At 40.0% G+C, this 12186-nt stretch overlaps 1 protein-coding gene across 1 annotated transcript in view; it reads left to right on the forward strand.

Annotated features, from left to right (window-relative positions):
- ecel1 (endothelin converting enzyme-like 1) overlaps positions 1-12186 on the forward strand; it is a 43485-nt gene that overhangs the window by 24830 nt on the left and 6469 nt on the right. The window contains exons 8-14 of the mRNA XM_026298505.1: positions 2564-2662; positions 3145-3219; positions 5548-5651; positions 6589-6647; positions 8119-8170; positions 11155-11222; positions 11826-11950. Of these exons, the coding sequence (XP_026154290.1) occupies positions 2564-2662; positions 3145-3219; positions 5548-5651; positions 6589-6647; positions 8119-8170; positions 11155-11222; positions 11826-11950 (582 nt within the window). The remainder of the gene's footprint in view (positions 1-2563; positions 2663-3144; positions 3220-5547; positions 5652-6588; positions 6648-8118; positions 8171-11154; positions 11223-11825; positions 11951-12186) is intronic.

Raw genomic sequence — 12186 nt, forward strand, 5'->3', positions numbered from 1 at the left:
GAGTTTGAGAGTAGACCAAAGAGCAGCTTTAACTGTATACTCAAACCAGTCCTGAAAAATACATGATCTGTTATTGACGTATGTTATTGCCCATATTTCAGTCATAAAGAAAATCCTCATAATTATTTTTTGCATTTTTAACTCCAAAGATGCTGTTTTGACAAAATTTTAATTTGATTGATTCATCAGTGACTCTGGTATGTTTGTACAAAAGTATATTGATTATTTTAATATACTTGCTTAAAAACCAGTAGAATATAAAAAAAAAATATAGGCATGTAGTATGTGGTATGAAGTTGGGATAAAGCATCTGATGTTTTCCTTTTTCACACTTAGCAGAAACACATGGACGCAGAGGGCTGGCACAATTAAAGACAGAACAAGTAAAATTTTGGAATAACTTGCATTTGAAAACAACCCAACCCCAACCCAATGCTAAAACTTTACACAAAACGGCCTAAATCCAACTCGATAATGCATCACAAGCTGTTGGGTTCAGGTTGGGAATCAGTGCATTAATTGATTCCATTAGCTGCACTGATGGCAGTAAACTGGCTTTGATGATTTAACTGTTATGTTTTGGCAACCATTATTTTGTTAACATAAAGAGCCATTCTGTATCTTGCACCAGACTTGGACAAACAAAGCACACAACACTTTCCAGTCTTATTACTTATTTAATGAGGATGTGACATGTTCAGTAATGAGCAGTTTATTTGCATAAAAAATACTAGGTCAGAAGAATCTTAGCAATGTGACCCCATGTGACATTCAAGGACAGCAAGAAGGAAAAGCCAGAAAAATGACCTTGAATTGAATTTTTTATCATAATACTTTACTACTGAATACGTTTAACAGCATCTTACAATCACCTGAGATATTACCAGTCTTGAAAAACTAATTTAAACTTTTCCACAGTTTCAAGGACTGTGTCAACAATGGAATTCACTACATTTTTCTGACATTTTTTTCTTTTTCCGCTTCAACTTCATAATTTTCCTGCACTGCCCTGGGACAGTTAAGTTGGTCCATCTCTGTTTTATATGGACAGATACTTTTTGCACAGTCATCTGGAAGTAAGATCCATGCCAGTCAAAATTGTCTCTAGCCTCTACCACTCACTCACTTCTGTTTTGCTCTCGGCTTAGGTCAGTCACTGCTAATCTCCAGGTTTGCCCTTTTTCACCTTAATTCATCCCCATGTGTTATTATCTCAGTCTCATGTTCACTCTTGGACATGGGGATATGGTTCCCAATGGGATTTCTAACCTCTGTAACCCCATACTTTCTGAGGTATCTACTCTTGTGAACTTCGAAATATCTGCCAAAGCTCGGAGCTATACAACATGAAGCTAGTCTGATACAGCTGGATGAGTCTGGGTGCTAATTACTCTTTGTGTACAGTACCTTAATTGAAATTTAGTTTCCCAAGCTTCTAATGTTCTATTTAAGTTGCTAATAAGATACTAAGTGTAAATTTCAGTAATGCTTCAAGCTAGTGGAGCCTTTCTGATTAATACAAGAACAGGGAACAGGGCTTTTACAGATCAAGCCTGCAGAATGGCAGGTTTTTATTAAAAGAATTTGGTGCAAATCCCCATAAGTGTTTTAAACATCACTCAAGCCATCAACAGTATTTGTCTACTTTGTTTGTACATTGGCAGCATAGCAGACTGATCGGCAGTCTATCACAGCCAGAAGGCCTAGGGTTCAAATCCTGTTTGAGGTTGGGTTAGGTTAATTGGCGACTCTAAATTGCCCATAGGTGTGAAGAATGTGAGTGTGAACGTTTGTCTGTCTCTATGTATCAGCCCTGTGATAGACTGGCGATCTGTGCAGAGTGTATCCCACCTCTTGACCAAGTCAGCTAGGGTTGGCTCCAGCACCCACCACAATCCTGAATGTGCCAGGATAAGCAGCAGATCACGGAAGGATGAATGTACTGTACAGTGTTTAATCTGGGCATAATAGAAAGTCTCACATTGGGTTATTGCATTTTTGGTACTGTGCATGTCCATAGTGATCATTTCACATTGATCATTGACATTGCTCTGTATGGTGTTGGCGTAGCACAAGTTGGAGACTTCATTGTCGACATGAGAGGTACTGGACCCGAAGGCAGTGGTGATGTGTGTAGCCTTAACTGACTCACTGATGGTGCTTACCTCAGCATGACCAGGGATTAATGAGTCTCAGGAGCTGAATCTGGTACAGGAGACAGAGTGGAAAGACAAGCTTTCTTGTTATTCTGCATTACCAATGTTATGCCTGAAGGACACAACATGTCCTGATGTATTTTAGGAGAAACAGTTCTATTTACTATAATCACTACTATAATTCCTTTAACATTACTTGAAACTTGAAACAGAAGATTTTTCTGAACTCTATCTCCAGAAAAGAACATTGATTTTGGACAGTTTTGCAAGCCCTCAGAAAATGTCCATGACATGTAAGATCCACAGCCTTACATTCTGCCTTGCAACACAGAGCAGCCTAAGTTTCGCACTAGACTTTAGCACTGGACCATTAAACGTTTTTCCAATATAATGTGTGCTCTGTCCAGGTACAGGAGCTGGTGGAGGACATAAAGCACTCCCTGGACTTAAGGCTGCAGGAGTTGGACTGGATGGATGAAGCCACCAAGGAGGCTGCTAGAGCAAAGGTTCTGAGCCTTACTCACCTTCTGCATCACAAACACGGTTCACTGTCAGATCCGATTAGTATTTGAAAAGGATTTAATTATTTCTTTGCAGTTATTTTCTTACTGGGGGTTAGATGGAAGTGTGTGATGGAATACATCAAGGGCTTGACATTGAGAAGTGAGGATCTCTTAATCCGGATCTCTCTGTGGTGCTGATTTAGGATCTGCACTGCAAGATATCCCTTCTAATACTTTTACAGTCTGAAGTTATAATCCTTTTAGAGGGCCATCCTGAATATAAAGAGCTTCCCTGTAATCCTATTACATTGGGTTTGCATGATTAGTTGATTATGTGTGTGTGTATGGATGGTGTCTTTGTCCAAAAGCGAGTGTGTTTGGGTGGTTGTTAGTTACTCCAAACGGATGTGGGATGATGTTGGAACAGTTGCTTTTTCTGTATTTTCTCCTCTCCATGATTCTCTCTTCCTCCTCATCTCTCCAAGCTGCAACACATGATGGTGATGACAGGATACCCAGACTTCCTGCTCAAACCTGAGCTCATAGATCAAGAATATGGGGTGAGTCATGATGAGCCTTCTATCTCATTCTGCACTGTCTGGTCATCCTGAAGACACACAAACACCCACACATAATACACACCAATCCCATACCTTAGTGTCTCTTTCTCTCGCCGTCTCTCTAAAATTATTTCCCACCAGCCATTACTGGGTGATTGTATTCAGGTGGAGGAAAAATACATCATCCACAGGAGTAAATGAACTCAACACACACTGATGAGACTGCTCAAATAAATAATATACTTAAGGTCTCTAGAACTAACCATGGATCACATGTGAAACCTGGTAGCAGGCAGCTCAGCTGTTTAAAAAATGCAATCAAGTATTTATTGATGGAGGACCTGTGGGTCCAGCTCCATAAACAGTGATGTATATACTATACATCTGAGGATAACTGGGATGAGTTTTTGCTTAAACTTGGGTGGAAAGAATGAAAGTGTAAATCTGTCAATTGTAAAGTGATTGAGTGCATCACAACTCGTACTCAAACACTGAGAGGTGATTCAAATAAGAAAGTTTGAGCTAATAGTGGAACTGCCTAACTTGTCTTGGTTAGGATCAGTGCATTTAGTCAAGAGCTCTGGTGTTTCTATTTGATGCTGCTTTATACTTGCCCTCAGTTACATTACAGAGGGCCTCTTTTGAAATGTCCTGTTTTATATTTGTTTTACAGCTCCAATTGCCAGTTATTCTACAGATTAAACATATGATCAACAAACAAAATATGATTCATTGCTCTAGTTTAAACTACCCATAGTATTTATTTTAAAGCTCCAACTCCATCAGCCACATTGAAAAGGTGCTGGTACATTAATACATCAGCAGTAATAATTCTGCAATACAGTAATATAACCCTATGAACAGTGCTGATCTGTGCAATGATAGTTTTATTTTGATGTATTTCATAGTATTACTACATCTACCTAAAGGTGCCCTGTGGCATTTCTAAACAGACAAAGTTACCTCTGCCTCTATAGTGTTTCTGACCTAAATACAGTGAATTTCTTCCTCATAAAACATTTGCAACAACAGTTTTTAAAAATATTTTTAGAGCTAAGGCCTTTACATCCATGTTGTCATGTCAGCTCATTGCCACAGACCTTTGACACATTATTTCTAACTCTTAGTAAAAAAACATGAAAAGTCATCAACATAAATGTGTATGATGTCACCTGAATGCCTGTGCACAGGCCTCATACAAAACAGGGACTCTCTCATAAGAACATTGTTCTTTGGCTCTATTAGAGGTCAAAAACCTTTACAGTAAATAAGGGATGGATCAGAATATTGAATTTTTTTTTTTCAACAAAAGTTAACTGCTGTTAACAAGAAGGGCTCAGTTCACATCTGCTGATGTGAACTATGCCAAGTATCAGGAGTTGTTGATTTGCATAAAGGTCGAAAGGGCTGCACAGTAATCACAAACAGTTTAGATTATGAGTCCACAGTTACACAAACTGTCTGCAGAAGGAGATGATTTAGTACTATGGCTAGTCTCCCCAGAAGTGGGCACCCAGATAAGATGACTCCTAAAGGACAACACAGAATGCTCAATGAAGTAAAAAAAAAACACAGCACCGAGCTACAGCTAGAGGCTCAAATTAATCATTGGAGCTGGTTAACAATCCCCGTTCATGAGCCTACCATATGCAGGTTGTGTGGAGCATGGAGTTCATAGCAGGACAGAGGAAGCTGCTGCTGTCCAAAAGAAACATCACTGCATGCCTGAAGTTTACTCCACAACCCTACTGGGAAAATCTTATGGACGGAAACAAAGGTTGAATTGTTTGGAAAAGAACACACAGAACTACACATAGTGTGGAAATTGTACTGCAGACCAACATATAAATATTATGACAAAAGTAAAGGATGGTGAGAGCATTATGATTTGAGGAGGCTTTGCAGCCTCTGGGCCTGGGCAGCTTGTAATCATTGAGGGAAAATTAATTTCCAAGTCTGTCAAAGTGTGTTACAAGATTCTGGTGACTCAGACTTACACTCAGAGCCCAACAAAGCTGCTGTAGGGTGACTTAAAAAGGGACATTCACACCAGACATGCTAGAAAGCAGGTATGTGAGGACAGGTTTCTTCTCAACTTTAAGCAAGTCCGATCTGCAGCTACACAAGGACATTAGGTTTGATCCCATTGGATCTGAAGTCAATTTATGACTAATTAATGCAAATCATTTCAAAGGTTTATTGTACATAAATACACCACTACTTTAATTCTCAGAAAGTACATTTCCGAAAAAGTCCAACTATCACTTAAATACACAGTTTACAATAAAGGTATTTACATTTGTGCTCACTTTATCTGTGGTGTTGCAGTTTGATGTGGATGAGAAGACCTACTTTAAGAACATCCTCAACAGTATCAAGTTCAACATCAAGCTGTCAGTCAAGAAGATCCATGAAGAGGTGGACAAGACAGCGTGAGTCTCCTCACATTACACAAGCTACAGTAACATCTCAGCTCACTGCCATGCAGCACAAAGCAATTAAAGACAGTTAATACCTCTGAAATCCTGCATGAGCTCAGGCAGCTGAGGCTCACACCAGACGCCACAGTTACACTACTGAGTGTGTGTGTCTCTAATATGTTTGACATGCCTAACATGTGTCCCTGCAAAGCCCTTTTCAGTTTGACATATTTGTTGATATGCCTCTAAATGAAACAAACAGATACCACATCGACATATGCAGCTGGAGAAAATCCATTTGATTTACTTATCTAGAGCAGCCAGGCAGGAAAAGTGCTGTGGGACATGCACTTCATTTTTCTAAAATAGAGCCATGTATGCCTGGATTGAGTGCCTCTCTGCTATGACAACAAATTATAGTCACATTAGTATTCCAGGGTGCTCAAAACAACTGTATCATTAGCCCACACTCAACGCCCTGAAGAGTTAAATCACATACTCCCCCTTTATCACTAAAAAGTGAACCTTTCATCACTCGCTCTGTCTTGTCACAGGGAAATAAAAAAACACTCCTACTCCTCCTCCCTGTTTGTCTCCCCTTCATCTGTCTGATCACAGATCCATCAGTCTTTCACTCTAAGAACAAGGGCATCTCACACTTAAGAGATAGTCATTTTAGGGGATTTTGTGTCAATTGAGCGGTCTGGCTTTGAGTGGATTACTATAAAGGAACTGGCCATGGTTTCATATGCAGAGAGGATCTCTGGCCGTGCGACCACACACACTATTTCTCACCAGGGGCTTTGGAGAGATAGGGAGAGGCATTTGGGATTCAATTCAGGATCTGGGTATGTTTCGAGTAGCTAGATTGGTGATTTTTCTTTTTTGTGTGTGTGTGTGCAATCCCATCTTTAAAATCCTATTTGTTTGACACTGTTTTTCTCCTCAGGTGGCTTCTACCCCCTCAGGCCCTTAATGCCTACTACCTCCCTAACAAGAACCAAATGGGTGAATGCGTGACTCTTCATTGTACATACTGATATTTGTTCTCTCTGTCATCTGTCTCTCCACACACACACACAATTCTTCCTCTATTGCTATTCTGCACCATGACACAGACCATCTATTAGTTACACACAATTACACCATGTTGCCAACTGTTTTCAACAAGTTAAACATGACTGCCGCTTAGAAAAACAAGCGTCCACCTCTTATCATATGCCCTCTCACTTTAAACTTCACCTCACCTATAGTGCTTAATGCCCCCCTGGAGGAAAAACAAACAGTAACACCTTCCCAAGCTTTAACAAATCTAACCTTGCGATGTCACTCCTCCTTCTCCTGGTTTTCTCCCAGGCTCGACCCACACTTTGTGCCAGCTTGCCTGCTGGATTAAGTCTCTTGTGGAAAAATCAATGGTGTGCTTGCGAGCTGATGCTAGAGGACAGGAGGAGTCAGACAAACACAGTCATCAAGAGCCCTTGGGTTATTTTTTTTAAACTTGCACCCATTTAGTCTCTAACTTAACTCAGACATTTCAGTTCTTAGCTGGTCCTCTTTTTCTGCTGTAACTTAGTTAATTTTCTTTTTTTTTTTTCCAAATTAATAGCCAACATAAGTGTTACCACCAAACCCACACCCTTGGCTTCCTTTATATCATGTCTAGAACCTGTTTAAAGATAAAGAGAAATGGCCAAAGGTTTAATTAGAGATTAAAGATTGCTCTATCATACCGTAAATATAAGGGATTTTTCTTTCTTTTTCTAACAAAATGATGTAGAGTCAGTCAGTTTGATTTTGTTTACTCATCACCAGAAAATGATTGATTTTGCTGTTGTAATGTTGATACTTGAGCATCCCACAATCTGTTACTAACATTGTTACTAACATTTTGTAAGCAGACAAAGTACAGCCCAGGTTTGATATTAATATCACTAGGTTTTTAGTTATCTGGTTATAAACCAAAGTGTTGAACAAATGAACATTTCTAACCCAGTGGCTCTCCTGGCTAGTCACCAGTTTCCATAACCCCAATGTTTAATACTAAAGACTAAATAAGAAACAAAGTTAAAGTTTTGGGGGAAAAACATCCTTAGGTGGTTTTTGTTTGGATTTTAAAACCAATTTTTTACACAGTACAGTCCACTGTCACATGGAGGACTCCTGATCTGTGAAAAAAATCTATGACTTCTGTAGCTTGTTTAGAAATCTAATCCTGACAAGGCCATCAGCACACTGCAAGCTACATGAGATACTAATTATAATAGCAGTGTCACTGATGAAGTTCTTCTTTTCTTCTCTGTAACAGGTTTAGTCATCATAAGTAGTTTTTCATTTTAATGCAAACTGTTATTTTACTTCTTAAGGAGACTGCATCCATTTTTTCATTCACATTTGTAGTGAAACCAGATTGTGTCACATTAATTTGAGTTGTACACTGTAGCTTTTCCACTTCCTTCATGTTTTATCTCTTTTCCAGTCTTTCCTGCTGGCATCCTTCAGCCCACCCTCTACAACCCTGAGTTCCCACAGTAAGTATCCTTCCCTTGTCCCTCCTTTTCCCTGCTGTTGTCCATGGAGAGGCAACATCTCCATAACCATAACAACAAAAGTCATTAAAGGCAGTGTCAGACTGGCACGCCTCTGCGTCCCTCAAGTCCCAACACACCTGATTAAATTAATTTAACTACCCACCAAGAGCTCAATTACTGAACAAGGTCCTACTAATGGAACAGGTGTCATTGAGAGGTCGCCTCCCTAAATTTAAGTCCATTGAGTAATTTGATGGTCCATGAAAGTGGATGGCTTCCCTGTCTGTCTCTATCAGTACTATTCATCTCAGGTATTCCCATTTGTGACTTTCAAATACTTTCTTTTTAATGGGAAATTGTAGAAATTAAGGACACAGCCAGGCTGGATGAAGCTATTTATATCTTAAATCATATATTTAAATAAGAACTAAAGTGATTTTTGTGTTGTGTATTTAATGTGAAATCGTATTGTATTTTTGATTAAGGTCAGGAACATAAGGGATGTTTCATGGCCAATAGCAATATTTTATTTTATGAAAAATGTATCATCTTTATGTTAAGCAGGAACAAAGTACATTCCCTGCAACAACTAGCATCAAAATTCTTATATATTAAAATTCAGGAAAATGTCACTAATGTAAACTAGACTGACATATCCTAAACTTCTACATTATACTGCCTGAGGATACCTAATCTAGTCGATTTAGGGCGGGCTAGCACAGGTCTAGCCAGTCAAGTAAGGGAATGGCTCTGATTGTCGTGAATGTGATTTGCGAAGTAGCTTAAACAGCAGAGGACGGTTTTGTACATACAGGAGGAAAACGCGTCCCCCGGTCTCCTGTCTGAACATGACTTCACTTAAAATGTGACTTTACTGTTAGCGGAACTGGATTAGCTACATTGATTAATCGTCATATCCGTATTCAATAAATGCTCCGCTTTGTATGAGGACCTGAGGTTGTAAAGCTGCTTGATGGTCTGGGTTTGGTTTTTGTCCTCCCCTTAGTTTTACAGACTTGCCCAAATGTGTCGCTACACTTTTTTTGCAGCTTGTAGTTTGTACCTTGTACCGGTCTGCCTGTCCTCAGTCTATATCATACGGAGCCCCTTAGGTATCAGATGGGAATATTTCTTTAGACTGACTCACAATAGTTTTGCGTTCGCTCGCTATACTTTCCCTGTTGCATCACAAAATGATTTGCATTGTGTGCATCACAGTAGCTTTACTGGGCCCTTGAACGCGACACGCCGGACACATTCACTTCCGTCACATTTTGAATGGCAGCTATTGGGGGCCACTACCAGCTAAGCTGGTAGAAAGAAAGAAAGAGTCGGTTTAAAACCAATCTGCGACCTCAGTGTTAAATTACGCAAAATAGACTTGTGTGACAACAAACAATGGGTTGTAATGGGACGCATTTAGCATGTGGCTAATTAACGTTAATGTAGTATTAGGTAAGCTAATGTAATGCACGCAATGCAACACTTTTTGCGAGGTGACCCAAAACAAAATCTATAAAATAATTTCCACCTGATACTTAAGGGGCTCCATAATATCATGATGACCTCTTTAAAAGGCTTTACCCAAGAGACTGCAGGGGCTTAGTCTGTTAATTACAAATGTGTGTATATTTGACCACAGGCCATTTAAAGCTTAATATAAGTTTAGAAACTGACTTACCATAGACCATAATTGTTTTCCATTTAAGTCAGTACTACTCAAAATCCATCTGAGACTGGAGTATGAGAGGTGACAAACCATATTGAATATTAAGCTGCATAAACACAAGTTCATGCAATACAGGATGAACTGTTTTCCATGATTGTGGGTAGTAATAAACATTCAGAAGACAACACACTGTAAATAAAAACGATTGGTTTAACTGCATTATTTATATTAAAATGACCATTAGTTGATTATGAAAATGAATTGCTCTTGGTGACGTGTCACAAGTAAGATTCAAATCTCTTCAAGTTAATTTTCATACAACACTGGCATGAAGTAAAACCTGCCTGAAAGGGAATCAACTCAAAAAGTTTAGATGTGGTTGGAGAAGTGGTCAGAAAGAAGTCAATGCAGTGCAGCACTGAAGACTGTGCCTTGCAACATACACACCCTCATTAACCAGAGCTCACCTACAGTTGCCAGTTATTCTAGGGCAACATATACAGTCCAGTACAAAGAGCTGCACCTCCTGCTTCACACCAGCTACTCTGAGCAAAACAGACACACACACTCCTCACAAATATGAGATAATTAGACTTAGCAGCTTGTGTACCCAACATTAGCTAGCACTTCTGTATCTTCATTAAAAGCGATCACCACAACTCACTACCCGCTGCCATGCATGCTAATCAATATTAATGATTGTATTTAAGTGTGTGTGTGAGAGGCTGCCCCCTCGACTTTATTACTGCGGTAGCCCTAACCTCCCATAAACTCACTTTTGCTCACAGTCACTCAACCACACATGCCCCTCCACACACACACACCTTCACTATCACATCAAGTATAATGAAGCTTCAATCAGCCAGTTAGTTTAGCGAGGGAGTAGGGGCCCAGTGTGAGGCAGCGTATTGACTAGCTGTCAGAAAGTCATTTTCAGATGTAGCCATGTGAATAGCCCTGAGTCTGCCCTCTCATTGTTCTCTGCATGTGTGGCAAAGACAGCACTCGAGCTCTGCCCAGGGTCAAGGAGTGGTGGAGCAGCCCGCAGGCTTATGGAAGCATTGAGTAGGGGAATGGACACATGCAGGTGTGGGCCAGTGGTTTGCTTAGACAAGACTGGGACCTTGTATTAACAACCTGGAAAATTAAGATTTATGTTCAGACTGCAGCTGAGGGATCCCCGTGCTGAGTTTGCCTCACATGTGACAGATATCTGTTTTCTAATCTGTGTGAATAGTAAGATAAGGCAGAGGTGCATTTTCTTATAACACCATACCATTATCTAATGTTCCATGTTTCTCCTTCCTGCTGCCAGGTCTCTGAACTATGGAGGAATAGGAGCTATCATTGGTCATGAGCTAACACATGGATATGATGACTGGGGTAAGAATTACAACCTCTTCTCTCATAACCCATTGCAACAATACATATACATCCACAGTTTTCACACTTTTGAGTTTCAGTCCTGTCAAACTAAATTAGAAAGGATTCCCTGACAGTCTGAGTAATGGTCTGACAGTTATAGGGAGACTGCAACTGTGCAGCAAAGATTATTTTAAGACACAATCTCTAACTTTTATTTCCAGTCAAAAGTGCTGCCCGTTTAGATGCACCAAAAGACTTTATTTATGCCAGCCACCTACTACGATGCTGGAATAACTTTGAATGTGACTGGCAGGTTTGTGCACTACCAGCATCTTTGCCATATCGTCAGCTATTCTTTTTGTTATTCAGAGTTTGGTTGAAAAAGTCGTTCTATTGGCTGATTAGCTCCATATGTCAGCCAAGGTTAACCGTGGATTTTACATCATTTTGCCCCTTAATGCTTTGACTCCTGCAGCTACCATGAAGTATAAAAGATGACGTGCTGGGCAGCTCTTTGGACCATGAAAAAAAGTGGCAGATTGTGTTGTCTCCATGCTAACACTGCCCCCCCTCCTACCCTTTCGCCCCTCATCTTAGTGATGCAATGGTTCATGTCCCTAGGGGGCCAGTACGACCGCCATGGCAACCTCAAACAGTGGTGGACTGAGGAGTCCTACAGAAAGTTCCAGAGAAAGGCTGAATGTATCGTCAAACTCTATGACAACTTCACAGTTTATAACCAGAGGGTGGGTTTGCACACGAATTGCACGTCCTCGATAACACAGTGTATATGATAGACAGGATATTGATCAATGGGTTCAGTGATATTAGGTTCATATTGAACCATACTGCAAAGTAATATCCACCTATCGCATAATGACGTTTCTTTAAAGGAGCACTCCAGCAATTTAATGTAACACAGTTTACTTAGGAGCACTGCCTAGCCTGTGAAAGCAGTTGTATAATGTCCGCTCTGAATATG

The sequence above is a fragment of the Mastacembelus armatus genome, chromosome 13 (assembly GCF_900324485.2).
Source record: "Mastacembelus armatus chromosome 13, fMasArm1.2, whole genome shotgun sequence".
Taxonomy (NCBI): Eukaryota; Metazoa; Chordata; class Actinopteri; order Synbranchiformes; family Mastacembelidae; genus Mastacembelus; species Mastacembelus armatus.